Source organism: Kogia breviceps, chromosome 5 (genome assembly GCF_026419965.1).
Source record: "Kogia breviceps isolate mKogBre1 chromosome 5, mKogBre1 haplotype 1, whole genome shotgun sequence".
In the NCBI taxonomy this organism is placed as follows: domain Eukaryota; kingdom Metazoa; phylum Chordata; class Mammalia; order Artiodactyla; family Physeteridae; genus Kogia; species Kogia breviceps.
Genome location: NC_081314.1, coordinates 85,208,110 through 85,223,825, shown reverse-complemented (window position 1 = coordinate 85,223,825; position 15,716 = coordinate 85,208,110). Strand labels below are relative to the sequence as shown.

The window sequence follows — 15,716 nt, the reverse complement described above, 5'->3', positions numbered from 1 at the left end:
TATGGGCTTCAGTAGTTGTGGCACGTAGGCTCAGTAGTCATGGCACACGGGCTTAGTTGCTCTGCGGCATGAGGTATCTTCCCGGATCAGGGCTCGAACCCGTGTCCCCTGCATTGGCAAGCGGATTCTTAACCACTGAGCCACCAGGGAAGTCCCAACACTAGCATCTTTAAACTGGAAGGGGGGAGAAGAAAGGGTGGGAGAAAATGTATGTAGCAGAAGGAGGTACCCCAGAACAAAGAATTCAGAGCATATTAACCACAGTCCATGAACAAGGAGTTATATGAATACTTAATAGGCTGGGCACGAGGAGAGGAGGGAGAACTCTAAAACTACTGATTTCTACTCTAGCTTTATGGGCCCATTGGGTAAAAGAAAAGGCTAAATCACAGGTGACATTAAAATCTCCCAATACTGAGTGGGGGGTGAGGGAGGGATGGATTGGGAATTGGAGTTAGCAGATGCAAACTATTACATAAAGCATGAATAAATAACAAGGTTCTGTATGACAACTGTATAGCACAGGGAACTATATTCAATATCCTATGAGAAGGATATTCTTATCCATAATAGAGAAGAATATAAAAAAGAATGTATATATATATATATACACACAAACTGAATCACTTTGCTGTACAGCAGAAATTAACACAACATCGTAAATCAACTATGCTTCAATTTAAAACAAAAAATCTCCCAATATTCACTCTTGGTCTTCTGCATCTGTTTATTTACAACAGAGAAGATTGCTACCAACGTTGGTGAGTGAAAGAAGCAGATGGCACATTTTGATAAGCATCAGTCTTAACTAATTGCAGATAAGATAAATCATAGGCAAGGACAGAACTCTTCTGTGGGAGTTCCATGTGAGCTAAATGCTTTTTGCACCATGATAATCTGCTACAGGCCTAATTTATATTATCACCAAATAGCTTAATTAGTCCTCCTGTTAACATTCCTACACTATTTCCATTTAACCTGCTTCCTGGGAAATCCTCAGCCCTGCAAAAAAACCCATTGGAACCCAAATCTGACTTCCTTCCACAGACCCAGAGAAAGGTACACATCTTAGAGTAAGCAAAGAGAAAAAGAAAAATGGGAAGAGAAAGAAAAATAGAAGGAGAGTGTCCAGAACAAGGGCTAGATTTAAATTCGGCAATTATCACAGGGCTTACTCAGCAGTGAGAGGGGGAAGGGAGCAAACCGGGAGAGGGGGACCTTCCAGCTCCCTGGGTCAGGCTGTCACCTGACCTGTGTAGCTGTCACCTGTGTAGCTTCATTATCCAGCTTGATAAATTGTGAGTTCTTCCCACCGCAAGGTGTAGATAGTTGAGAGCTATCAGGTAGAGACAAAGAACCACCATGTACACATTTCAAATAAAGTTTGTTCAGTCGGTCCAGACGTAATGGACACCTTGTCCATTGTTCAGTATTACCTCAACCCTGAACCCTAAATAACCGGAAACAAGCTTATCACAAAGCAGGGGCTGAAAGGTCTCAGGCTGCTCCAGAATGAAAATTCTGTGATTGTGGGGTCCCTTTGGGGAATCCTCAGTAAAGCATAGAAGAATCCTTGGGCTGAGTCAGTCATTAGCTTTATGGTTCATCTAGGCAGCCCTGTTTTGTGACAACCTACACCTGCTGGGTTTGATGGTGCTTAAGAGGATCTGGTACATAGCTAATGTTATAAAGTGAAGTGTTTTGAGAATTACTTGTAAATTACTGTTTATTTCACTGGTGACCTTTATAGTCAGAAAGACCATATTTAATAAAAATTTTATATAATTAAAATTAATTAATACTTGAATAAGGTCTGCTGATTAGTTAATATTATTGTATCAATATAAATTTCCTAACTTTAATAATTGTACTCTGGTTATATAAGACATTAATGTTTGGGAAAGCTTGATGAAGGGTATATGGGAATTCTTTGACTATTTTCTTGTAAACATTTTTATAAGCTGAAATTACTTCAACATAAAAAGTTAAAAGAATGTTTTTAAAGCTTTAGAAAGGTAATTCACAGGGCTTGACAACTTATCCATAATTTGTGCTTAGGGGCCTGGACCATGGAAAAGAGCAACCCTTTAGCCTCTCTCCTTTGCTACCAAAATGATGAAATGCTCTGTAGGTCAAATATGAAAGTCTTTGGTACACTAAACTCCTAAATAAATAGTAATAGTAATAATTATAGTCTCATGTGGAGATGCTTCTCTATAAATGAAGGAACAGGTCATTATACTAAATACCCTACCAAATATTCTCCAAGTAGCTTACAAGATGTTTAGAAATTGCTGTCGTGGGATTAGGAAACAGGGAGTCATTGACAGGTTCTGAGCAAAGCAGGCAAACAACAGCAATACTTCAGAAAGACTCAGCAGGCCTTTAGTGCACAGGATGAAGTGGGAAGAGACCGGACTCAGCAAACCCCACTAGGAGTTATTCTAATAATTTAGGAGTGAATGGTCCTCAATGAATGGGGCTGTACGGAAGAAGCCCAGAGGAGAGGCATTTTGAAGGACTCATCCGTCTGGGCGGGACTAGACTGGAGGTGGCGGCAGAGAGAAATGAGTCAGTGGTTACTTGAAGATGTCTTGCCAAGATGACTGGGGCAATGCTGGTGTCACCGAGAGACCGATGGAAAATAGAAGGAAGGAGAGACCATACACAGAGCTTGGGCCGCAAACTCCAGTGGGGAAGACGGACACTGGGGGCTTCAAAACTGGAGGGCTCACTCTCTAAAGAAGGTGGTGCCGCCATGCGGGCTGCTACAACTTGGCATCAGCAGTCCTTGCCATAAGGAAATGCCCTTTCGGTGTGACCAGACCTTCCATTTTTGCAAGAGAAGCCAGAAATCCAGATCTCTTATGTGAAAAATGTTAACTCTTTAATGTTGGCAATTAATTTTAAAAAATTTTAAAGCATAGCATGTACTAAACCAAACACATCTGTGAGCCAGATTTGGCAGGCACGCTATCACTTGTAAGCTCTGACAAAGAGAGAAGGTCAAGGGTCAAAGTTCATAAACTGTCTTGGTGATACATAGGGAGATGAGAGACTGTAAAGGGATTCAGTGACTAAAATACTATATACCAAAAGCTTTTTCCAGCCTTCTGAGCTGTATGAATGTCCCTACCCTTCAAGCCTATACATGGATTTGAATTTACCCAGGAAGTTTAATCTAATCCTAAAATGGTTAAATAACAAGAATTTGAGTGCTTATTGTGTGCTGAGTACACAGAAGTCAAAGAATTTCAAATTAACTGGAGAAGAAAAAACATGCCCTCCTGAAAACTTGAGACAAATTATGAAATAACCTGGGAGACTGCTTTCTCCACATTAGGTCAGAATATCAGAGTCACCTTAAATCTGAGACTTCCCCCCCAGATCACTTCCATTTAGCAAACTTTGCAATAACATCTGTGTGTGCGTTTGTGTGTGTGTGTGTGTGTGTGTGTGCGCGCGCGCGCGCGTGCTTGAATCTCTAACCAGAAATCTGATTTCCTGAGCAGTGGTTACAAAGCGGCAGCCTCCATCCCTCCCTCAGCTTGGGAGGGGACTTGGCTGGGTTGGGGGTACCTGGACGCCGGAAAGGAGGATGGAAGGTTGGGAGTGGCCGGCTGAAAACCGCTCCCCGTCAGGTTTCTCCGCTGGAATCCCTGTCTTTGTTTCTGTCATTACTCTTTAAGTGTCTGTGAAGGAGCAGACAGGCACCGAAATAGAAAGTGTCAAAGAGATGATGACAATGACGATAAAAACAAGGCAGGCCACTTTTTTTCAGTCCCACCTAGCCCCCTCCATCCAGAAAGCCAGCGCGGCTCCTCCTGCTGTCTTCAAAGAGCCGTCGGTGGGGCAGGAAGCGGGCGGCTCGGGCTGCGGGTGCTCCTAGGAGAGCGGCGATTTCCTCCCGAGCTGCCCAGTTATCTCCAGAGTCGCAGAACAGCTCTCCGAAGAGCGCGTTCTCTCCCCCACCCCGTCCTCCTCAACCCACCCACCTACTTCCTCCGGCTCCATACACACACCAGCACGGAGCTGCCAAAAATTTCCACCCTCCACCCCCCTCCCTAGCTAACTTCCTTCCAGCATTTCCTGAACTGGATGATCCTAGGATTTGTAAGACAGGAAAAAAAGGAAGGCGTGAGGGCGGGCGAGAGAGACAGGATGCTTGTTTTTCGTTCTACCAAAGCCGTCTGAAGGCAGGACAGCGCGCGCCGGGCCGAGGACCTACGGCAGCCCCCGGGCTGTCTCCGCGCCCCTGGCCGCCGCCGGCTTCCCCGCGCTCTCGGCCACTCCCGGGCTTCTAGAAGACGGACCGGAGAGCTCGCCCTCCCTCCGAAGCGGAGGAGGACACCCGAAGACACCGCGGAAGCCCGTGAAAGTCCCTGGGACTCCAAGTGAGGAAGTGACACTCCCAGCGCGCCGGCCCGCGGCTGCCAGCTCCACACGGCCTGCGGCACCGCGGCCCTGGAGGAGAGCGCCGTGGATTTCAGGCTCCGCGCCCGCGCCGGGCTCCGCGCGCCGCGGGCTCCATGCGCGCTGCCCCGGGCCCAGGCTCTTCCCCACGCCCATGCGGCCCCCCAGCGCCGCGCCGCAACCACTGATCTAACCTCCCCCGGAGACCATCGCAGGCGCGGTGCCAAGCAGCGGGGAGGGGGAGACGGAGGGGCAACCTCTTTGGGACTAACTCATGAAGAACAAGGGTGCCAAGCAGAAGCTGAAACGAAAGGGAGCCGCCAGCGCCTTTGGCTGTGACCTGACGGAGTATCTGGAAAGCTCAGGACAGGATGGTAAAGTGCCTTCGCGCCCCCCCCCCACGCCCCACCCCGCTTCTTTTTGTTTTAGAGGGAGAGAGAGAGGGACTTTTGTAGGGCGTGTTGCCTTCAATTCCCAAGTTAATGTATTCCAGGCCTGAGCGCTCACTGTGCTTTTTTTCTTCTTTTTTTTAAACATACATGATTCTTAAGGTGCGTAATGGTGCCACCCCGACGTGCAGAGGTTGTGTCAGCCCTTCCGTTTGTGTCACCCAAGCCATTAATGGGCGGTGCTGCTACATGTTTAACCGGCCACCTCTGGGGCTTGGGGGTGGGGGGCTTGAGAGGTCCTGTTCCCAAACTTTGGATGTCGGAGGGGAGGGAGGAGGGCTCGATCTGTGGTGTGGTGTTCACTGGGATTCTCTGGGTACGTAATTATGACCGCCTTAGGTGTCCCTCCCGGGCTCTCCGATTTCATCCGCTCACATCTTTTTTTATTAATGTGCTGGAAGGCGGGGGGTGCAGTGGATCCTGGCCGGGGGAGTGGTTGCACAAACATTTTCTGAATTTCTGAACTGATGCCAAATATATAGTAGCTCCCTCCCTCCCCTTCCCAACCCCTCAGACCCTCTACCTCCCCTTGGTTTTCAGATTAGCGTTTGGTGTGTCTGACAAGAAATGTTGTAAAAAGGTCAGAGGGCCTTGATTTTAAAATAGTTTATGGTATGTACATGAAAAGGAGAGCCTCTCTGTTTTCAGGGTCGGATTGGGGGAAAAAAGGGAATCCTCCAGTGTAGAGACAACTTATTAAACATTTGTTGGGGGTGGGGGGGAATGGCGAAAGAAAACAATCTAGAATACAGTAACAGCATTTGAAGTGAGAAGTTTTTAATCAAAGGAAAGTTGAGGAAATTGAGCGTTAAATGACTGCTTTTGTTAAGGTTGACTGGCCCTGCACTTACCCGTGACAAAAAGGCCTTGTCTTCAGAAATTTCAGTGAGGGAGAAAAAAGTCCACTATATGGGCCTTGTGTTTATACATAGATAGATACAACAAAGTGGGGGAACTGAAGAGCTAACTGCAGAATAACCCTGCATCCAGGAAAATAATCTCAAAAACTGTTTGATTAGCTCATATCAAATGTGCATCTCAAAAACAGAGCAGTGCTTTTGTTTCTATTTCATTTTTTTAAGGACTTAGCACCACCTAGTAATTTGCAGTGGTGTGATATTCCTGTGGTGTCCTTGAGTTCAGGGGCTGCCATGTCATTAGGACAGATGGCTTAGTATTTTACAGCTTGGGGGACCACAGGTTTCAAAACTGCCTCTTTTGAAACTGGGACACAACTGAGTCAATTCATGTAATCCTCTCCAGCAAACTGGAGAGGTAGATTTGAAATAACATCCTTGGGTTGAATTTTTTTGAGTGTGAGAGAACTCCAACTATGCATCTTAATCACTACCCTCAGAACCCTCCGAAGTTCAGAATGAAATGTTTTCCTCCACCTGTCTTTTGCCGGGGGCCTTCAGGTTCATGTCCATGTTCACTTATGAATGCTCGTGGATACCACCTCTCACCAAGTGGGTGCTCTTCTGGGCCCTCACTCCAAAACTGAGAGTTGCATGGAGGTGCTTATCAGTCCTGACTCATTCTTACAATGTCACAGATCCTAGGATGAGTAGGGAATCCCAGGGTTCTGTGAAGACTCCTCAAAGGCAGCTTTAAACAGTTCCTCTTTCACATGATTTATATTTTGGGTTTTTATATATGTTTCGTTCAGGAAAAAAAAAGAAAAGGGGCTACTCTTAAAGAAAAAAGAAACCAGTACCCCGTGCTTCCTGCCCTGGGGAGAAGGGAGGGAAGCCGGGAGAGGTAAAGTGACCAGCCTAAGGTCATACAGTCAATCATGAAGGACGCAGAGGGCTCTGGCCCACTAGCCTCCTCTCCCCTCCCTGGCATCCTTGTCTAGGCCAACATTCTCCTCTAGTGATTTTTTTTCCCGTTAATTGAAAGCAGACAGCCCTGCCACAGGATCAGCAAACTTTCAAGACTGACATACCTGAATAAAGTTCCCTTGAAACAGGAGGAAATTGACCCACTTAATGATCCATACACGTTATTGTGCCACGTAGGAATTAGGCAGGCATAATAAGCAGCTTATATAAATGAGAATAATTAGGATTTATTTTTTCCCACATCTAAAACTAATTAAGCAGTTGTCTCATTTTTCTTTTAGTGTAGCATCAATCAATAGAGTCAGTGCTAATGTTCTCTCTAAAACAATGTGTCCTCCTCATGGACTTTCTGAAACATATATTGGTTAATAGACAAGGCCTGGACTCTGCCCCCAGGAAGGAAAAGCTGACCTGGGCAGTGCCCCTTTGCCCACTACCTTGGAAGTTCAGCCCAGAATCCTGAGGGTGACAAGTCAGCATGGTAACTAGGATCTAGAAGGCAGGGGAGGGCCTCACAAGACTGACATCACAGTTACTCAACTTTGGAGGTCAAGGATAGAATGAGGCAGAAAAGTGGATTCAGGTCTGGGAACACAAGGGCAGAAAGACAGAACAGAGATGTGGGGAATCCAAGAGAACCCATGTGTTTGGGGAAGGAGGGAAATCCCTGAGCTGGGGTACAAGGCAAAGCTGGTGACAATTAGCTGTGCTCAGACCACCTGAACATGAGGAATTTATACCGCTGGACTGAGCACAGAGGAAAAATGTCATCCACTTTTCCCAATTGCTGTAACCCAGTCCTGCTACCTTCAACTGGACAAATCTAATGAGGCAGGGTGACAAATAGGTGTTTAACTTAGCGCAGACGTTGCTTGGGGCCAGTGTTGTCCTTAATCTTTAGGAAGCTGATGAAAAGCAGAAACCTTTCCTTAGAAACACACACACACACACACACACACACAAGTCGTGTATACAGTTTCTTCAGGCAGCCACACAGATGCCATGTTCAGGCTCTGCTGCTGGTCGCCCCAGGCTGTACATAGGGTTGATACCAATTTTAGCTTCAGAAATGCAGAATAGCTATGCCTCAAGGTTCCCTTTGCCTTATCCTTGTTCTTTGAAATGCCGGGGCCATCTTACTCTCATCAAGCTTAAAATTATATTTTGTAATGGGTGTTTATTCGTTATGAACCTTTTGTAATCCCTCAATTCAAATACATATATATTTTTTCTTTTCAACCTGATAAGAACTAGAAAAAAACTTTCAAGAATAAGGTTCTTATCAGACATTCAGAGGGTACATTCTGAATAGTCAAGGCTGCTTATCCAGGGAGAAAATCATCTGTAAACCCCATTGGGAATGGCCAATTTACCCCTTTTTCTTCTTTGGCCACTTTTCTGCAGGCTGGTGAGATCCCCCAAGAACGGCGTGAAGTTGCTCCTGGCCAACTTGGCCAGTGTTTCTTTCCCTTCCCCTCCAGCACGGTGGCTGCTGCCCCAACCCCTAGCTCTCCCCTGGGAACCAGTGAACTTTCTCTTCCTGTCTGGAATAGAGGGAGAAGATCATCACTTCCTCACTGCTGATGCTGAAAATAGTATAGCTTTCTTTTTCTTCTTTTTGACCACTGAATATGAAGACGCTTGCAGCTGTGTGATGAAAACCACATCATCGTGTCTCCTGCAGTTGGGAGGCTGTGGGTGAAGCCCTGTGAGGCCAGAGTGCATCCATGAGCATTTCCTACCTCTCCCCTCTGAATCACGTGCTCTGGGTCTTCCCACAGTGCTTGAAAATGCTGGGGCCAGGAGTCAAGGGACCAGTAAGAGAGCATTACAGGAAAGCTATCTTCTGCCTCCGTGCTGGTCCCACTCTAAGGACTGAGGACTTCCTCACCCTTCCCAACAATCTCTGCCATTTGACTGACTCCCTGGTAAAAAGGGATAATTGTCAATGCAGTGGTTTGCCATGATGGTAGCACAATAGAATCACTTGGGGAGCATGAAAAAAAAGTTGATGTCCAGGCCCCCTCTCAGAACAATTAAATCAGAATCTCTTGGTGCCCAGGCATGGGTATGTTTTAGAAGCTTCCTAGATGATTCTGGGATGCAGGAAGAGTTGAGAACCACTGCTTATAGTGCAGGGGTTTACAGATCATTTTCTCCCTGGATAAGCAGCCTTGACTATTCAGAATGTACCCTCTGAATGTTTGATAAGAACCTTATTCCTGAAGGTTTTTTTCTAGTTCTTATCAGGTTGAAAAGAAAAAATATATATATATTTGAATTGCGGGATTACAAAAGGTTCATAACGAGTAAACACCCATTACAAAATATAATTTTAAGCTTGATGAGAGTAAGATGGCCCCAGCATTTCAAAGAACAAGGATAAGGCAATGGGAACTTTGAGGCATAGCTATTCCACATTTCTGAAGTTAAGTCATTCTCTCACTTCGTTTATTCACTTATTTAACAAACCAGTATAAGGCGCTGTGGAGGTACGGTGGGAGAGAAAGAAACAGGCACTCCAGACTCAAGAAATTTACAGTCTAAGGGATGTGAACAAACTTTCAGAAATCAATGGCTCAATTAAGCTTTGAAGTTAGCTGTCATGACTGAAGGAGAAAATGCAAAAGCTTTTATCTTCAATCAAATAGACAAAAAATCCGAACCGAACATAAACAGGAGCAAAGTGTTAGCAAGGAAGGTAAATATTTTTCTGTTCAAGAGAAGATTTAACATTGAATGGAGACCCAGGGCAAGGGTATTCTCTTTGGGTTAGTGGTCTCCTTCCCAGCGTCTTGCCTGACACATCGTTATCACACCTTCCCTAGCTAATTCTTCATCCTTTGGGTCTCAGCTGCTTCTGGAAACCTTCCCTGATCCTCCCAAGTCAGGTGGCCCCTGAGTTCTGGAAGCCTACAGCCTGGGGTAGAATCCTAACTTTGCCTGTTCCCAGCTGAGTGACCCTGGAGCAAGTTACTTACCCCCTCTGGGTCTCACTTTCCTCATTTGTGAATTGAGGATAAGAGGACTGGTGTGAAGAGAAATGAGTTACTATGGGCAAAGCAGTTAGCGGAGGGCATGCGTAACGTAAGCTCTAAATGTAGCTGTTGTTTATCACAACACCCTGGACTTGCCCTAGCATAACCACATACTATCCATGACTGAATGCATGAGGGCTCCGATGAAGCGAGTAAATGATATGGTCAGATGGGTTCATTAAGCACCAAGAGGGACAGGAAGCAGATTAGTTGTCCCACTGAATGGAGGGTTCATGGAGGGATTTCCCAGAGCCTCTGGGGAGTGGACCATCAGTATACAGTGGTGGGAGAGCAAAATGTCAACCTGAAACTAAAGGGCCCTCAGAAAGATCTGAGAAAGGTACCCAGCCACTCCTGGACCTGCAGGGAACTGAAAGAGAAGTCAGGTCCTGGAGGTGGAGTTTGTGCAGACAAAACAGCCACCCCATGGGCTTGAGTTCAGAGGGGTATCCCTGCATCTGGGCTCCCACAGTGAAGCAGGAAGAACTGAAAGAGGAGAATTAAGGCTTTTAAACCTGGAGCAAGCTGACTGATAGCATGAAGCCAAACTGTAACTGACTCTGTATGGTCTGGGTATGGCAAACAACCCACCCAGAGGATGGAAATGGCCATTCCACCTACCCACATCCCTCCCTCCTGCCCAGTCTCCAGACCTCTGCCAGGAGCCCCTTGACCACAGGCATAGCCTCGCCCTTCTTCCACCCCTACCACCCCCACTGGCAGCTGCCCAGATGCCTTCCAGCCGCTGGAGGCCCAGGCCTTGGGACTGCTAAGGTAGCCCTCGGCCCTCTTGCCCCAGACCTGCCCTAGAGCCCAGTGGACCATCTGCTGGGGTAGAGGGAAACAAGTTGGAACTGGGAACCCATTTTCCCGTAGATGATGCTGTAAGTGGTGGATAAGCTCCTCAATGCCATTAGAGCTGTAGTTTTTGACACCTTTTTATTTCCCCCCTTAATCCATTAGGCATCTGTGGGCTAGCCTGGAAACCTTGTCCTGTGGGTGTGGGGATGAGGGGAGAACACATTCGAAATTCCAGAAGCTGACTGACCAAGGCAGTTCTGAAGCACTTGCTAGGGACCTATTGCTCCTGGAGGTCACCTCCCTGCAGAAAGTTTCCTGGGATTTCGTGGCAGAGGGTGGAAGAGGAGGACAGGGCTGAGAGGTCCAGGACTCAGTCTGGGGGATAAGAAGCGCCCCCCAACTCCTCTTCCATTAGATATTGTAGCTAAAAATTTCTGGAACAAAGTAGTGATAGACCCTCTGGTTGGGACTACACAGTGCTTATTTCCTCCAGAACAGGCTAGTCAGTGTCAGCTGCCGGGCACCTCCGCCCCTCCCCGCCACCCCGACCCACACCTCCTGGGTCTCAGGACTCCACTTTCCTCGGTCTGGTTCCTTCACCCCAGTCTTGAGGCCCAGGAACATGGCGCTACTAGCTCTTTCGGTTTTCTATTTTGTTTTCTTTTTCACTCATTGCTTGCCCTGTATTGAGGCCAAGGTGGCATTTACCCACTTGTCACACTTCCGATTAATTTTCTTTTTGCTTACAGGTGCATTCCCACCTGATTTTCTGTTTCTCTCTATGCCCCAACACAAATGTCACCCTTCAGTTTACCAGGTTTTGGTGTTCCTCCCTCAAAGGACTGTCCTCGAGTCCTGATTGAGGTGGAGCCACAGCCTGATGGAACTTTAGGCGTCTAGATAGCAGCCCCCCACCGTCCCGCTAATCTTCCCCCCAGTATGCAATTTTAGGTAAGCCTTAAAATAAGGAACCCCTGAGAAAGCATGCTGACTTCAACTCAGAAGAGACAGATACTGGTGCTAGATGTTTTTAAGAGCAGCGTTTGATAGAGAAAGCTGAGAACATTAGGCTGCTAAAGGAAGGGGGAGGAAGGGGGGGGTGTCTTGGAAGGAGATAAGGGACCCAGAAATGAAAGCTGAGCCCCAAACCACACCTGCTTGTTATTTTTATTTGTAGAGTTACAGTCTACATTCATTGCTTACTGGGTGCCAGTCACTTTATACGTACAAGGTAATATTTTCGAAATCTGTAAGAGTTGGGCATTTTTACCCTTTTTACAGAGGAGAAAACTGAGATCCAAGAGGTTAAATCACTTGCCAAGATTGTAGAGATAAGAGAGGCAAGATTTAAATCCAGATCCAGTGTGACTCCCAAAGCCATGCCTGTCTTAGGCACAAACACAATCTCCCAAAATAGCGTATTTCATAATTTGATATTTATGTTACAGTTTTGTCAAAAGAAAAAAAGAACTAACCTGCAAAAAGTAGCCTTTTCTCCCTTGCGTTGTTCTTCTCCCAGCCTAGATGGAGAATAGTAATAATAACAGCTAACGTTTGCATAGCACTTCACCCTCTGCCAGGAGCTTTTCACACACACCTACTCTAACCCAACCTACTAACTTTCAAGTCCCCTACCTTTTCCTCCCAGGCCCCACCCTGCCTACTGCAGCCACAATCCTCCTTCCCTCCTGGAACAGCCCTTGCCTTAGAGTCAGAGGCACTCAATCTGATCCTCATTCTACCTTATATTCTGTTTTCTCACTGGCTTTGTGTTTGCAAGTGGACGCTGAGCTCCGCTAAAGGCGGTGGCATTGGGCACCTCATGCTGATTGGGTAGCTCGCTGGCCTCCCTGAGGCTAACACACAGCAGATGATTGAGCGACCCTGTTTCCTCCTCAGGAAGTCAGAGTTAGAGCCTTTCTAGGAAGCTCAGGACCTGGGACATGGCTGATGTGCTGGAACAGCAGGAATCCAAGATTGTTCAAGGTTCCCCACAAGGGCGCATAGCTACTTCCGGTTAGAAACAGACCCAGGCTTTACACAGGGTGCCCCAGAAACACTGCCTTTCCCTAGTGCCTCACCAGGCACTCCTTGGTATGAACCACATTCTTGGCGGGGCCCCAGAAGCAACTGAGTTTCTGGGATCGAGACTCAGGCACTGTTTGTTCCAGTTCAAGCTTGGCTGATGCATACCATGCCCTGGTGCCATGCCCATGGCCTGATGCTGACCCAGTATGCCTCTAGGGGTCCCCTCACCACCACCCCCAGAGGGAGAGGGGTGAATGTCACCCTCCCCAAAAGCAACTTATACCAGCTCTTGCTGTTACAGACAGCAGAAAACAGTCTGACATAAAAAGTAGGAGTCTGGCAAACTAAATAAATCTATAGCCTTCGTGAATTGAGCTAATTTGTGTAATTATGCATATCTCTTTCCCTGGCTCTTTTCATGTTTTTATTCAGAAACCGTCTTGTATGGGGCTTTCAATTCAGTGCAACAAATATTTAACGGGACTCTAATATGCTGGACACTCTGGGGTTTACAAAGATGCTCTCAAGTTGCTCTCAGCCTAGTGGGCTTCGTAAGACAGGAGAATAACCAAAAGAGGACTGAGAATGAAATGAGGGCTCTACAGAAGGTGCAAACGGGAGATGCTAACATTCAAGGCAAACGAGTGAAAGAGAGCTATGAGTGGGTTGTTTGTAAGGGGGGAATACATCAATAAAACAATAAACATCATCTGACCCGTGAGGAATGACGGAGATATGGGGAGATAGAGTGGTTGGTTTCTGCAGACAGGAAACCACATGGTTTTGCCTGATGCTTGTAATTGGTCACACCCTCCTGAGCCCTGGGAGAGAAGATGCTTAAACTGTGGGAAAGGTAGTTGAGAGTGACTTGTAATGGCCAAGCTTGGAGGGGGGGACCCTGGCTGGGGTGACAGACGCTGTCTTCAGTGGCAGGAGTGTGATCCTCCTGTCGGGAGAAGGCACTGTAGCTGATCACAAGCGTGGCAGTTGGTCTGGCTGTGTCTGTGCCCAGCCCAAGAGCAGGGGAATGGGAGATTCTGTTAAAAGGTAAAACTTTTTAAATGATGGCAACTGACCACCCTAAGTATGTTTCTTGATTAAATCTAAATGCGCATAAATGTGCAGCCTCAGTCTCTCCCCACTGCATGTGGAAAGTTCTCTTTTGCCCCCCATTTTATTTTATTTTATGTTATTTTTAATTTTATTTACTTTTGGCTGCACCACACAGCTTGCGGGATCTCAGTTCCCCAACCAGGGATTGAACCTGGGCCATGGCAGTGAAAGCTCGGAATCCTAACCACTAAGCCACCAGGGATCTTCCCCCTCCCCCATTTTATATATGAAAACCAACTCAGAGAGATTAAGCAACTTGCCTAACATCACCCAGCTAGGAACTGGAAGAACCAGAAGTCAAACCATGTCTGTCCGACATTAAATTCCGCTTTCATAGCTTTGTCTCCTCTGGACCCAAACAGCTGCAGTTATGCTGGCAGTAAATCAGGGTCTGATATGCAGAGCTCCATTTAACCATGCATTGCCAAGGTGATAAGTTCAGCAGGATTTAGTTCAACTTTAATAAAACTGCTGGCAATGGAGTTCCCATCCCCAGTTTTTCAAACATTTAGGTTCCAAATGGCAGGATTCTAAACAGAGAGCATGCCCTGTTACCATAAGTAGCCCCTTCCACCGCTGCTTTCCCATCTGTTTCCTGCATGCTGAGTATTATTGGGAAACAATGATGTCAACTCTTCCATATAAATCTACACCTCCCTATTGCCCCTCCCCTACAATGCGTATTTTTGTTCTTCTTTCTGGCTTTTGTCTTGCTGTTCTGTTCTTTAAGGACTCACGCCTTTTGGCGTCAATTGTTGGCTTTCTTTTTAATATGTTTTAGCTATTCAAGCTTCATTGTGGCCTTCAAAGTGCACATGCTTCTTGGGTCCATATTTGGAAAATCCTTTGTTTGGCTAATAGCTAGAGTATGGGCCTGGTATTAGTGGAGAGAAGCCATTTTGCTTTCTGGAAAATCAAAGCTGGATGCAGGGCTCTGAATCCGGCTCAGAGCTGAGGGCACAAACCCCACTCGAGGGCTCTCAGGGGCTGCATTATAGCTGTTGGACCCTGGACACAGAGTCTGCAGCTGAAGGTCAGGAAAATATATCCATCCGGTAACCTGTTTTCCCTCACCCAGGCCTGACTCTCAAATGAGACTTGGTTTCCTCAGTTCCCCTTTTTTTACTGCTCCTAAAGTCAACTTGGTTTCAGAAAGGAAAGCGGGGAGGCTGTTCTGGGGGCAGGTGGGAAAGGAGAGTATGAGTTCTGAATTATGGGTCCAAGAGTTCTGGACCTCTCTTTTTAAGGCTCTGGCAATGATACTCAGACTTTACTGGGCGTCAGGATGACTAAAAATGGAGTATTTACTTTTAAAATTTAATTTCACTTAAAATTTAATTTCAGAATTTGAGAAATATTGGTTAAATTTTAGTACACTCTAAGGAGTATTAGAAATACTCCTTAAATTCCCTTTTGGACTCCTTGAAACAAAATGGACATCTAATAAAAGTTTCAAATGGGCATTTGCCTAGGTCCAGTAGTATCTGGTTCTGTGGAGAACACACGATCCCACGGAAAGAGTTCTACAGTTTTTAGGGCTGCAAGCTGTAAAGTGCCATTGCAGGTCAGTATTCTGAGGTCAGTCCCTGAGAGATTCTGCTCTTGGAGGTCTGAGATGGGGCCTAGGAATCTACATTTTGAAGATGAGCTCCAGGTGATTGTGATATCTTTGACCTACTGATCTCACTTTGACTAGCTTGTAAAAAGAAGCAGCTAAGTGAAACCACATGATTTTTTCTCATTATACTTCTTAGATTGCCCAAAATTTCAACAGTGAACATGTATTTTTACTGCTTAAATTGAGGGGGAAAAAATCTTTTAAAATTATTATGGGAATGTGGTATCTTGATTCATTGAATTTTTCATAAAGCCCCTTTGTTCCACTCCTTATTTAAAAACATAATCTTCATAAAGCCTGTTAGTTTGGTATCCTGCCTTAATAGATGCAGTTTAGTGAAATCAATTAACCTCTCTGAGAAGCAGTGCCCGTGGCAAAGTGGCTAGTATGTGACTTTTATGCTGATAGTCTG

General features: G+C 46.2%; 1 protein-coding gene across 1 annotated transcript in view; it reads left to right on the top strand.

The window, feature by feature from the left end:
• The first annotated feature begins 4,100 nt into the window (after positions 1 to 4,100).
• The window catches only part of ARHGAP31 (Rho GTPase activating protein 31), a 110,782-nt gene continuing 99,166 nt past the window's right edge, over positions 4,101 to 15,716 (top strand). The window contains exon 1 of the mRNA XM_059064730.2: positions 4,101 to 4,787. Within this exon, the coding sequence (XP_058920713.1) occupies positions 4,688 to 4,787 (100 nt within the window). The 5' untranslated portion in view covers positions 4,101 to 4,687. The remainder of the gene's footprint in view (positions 4,788 to 15,716) is intronic.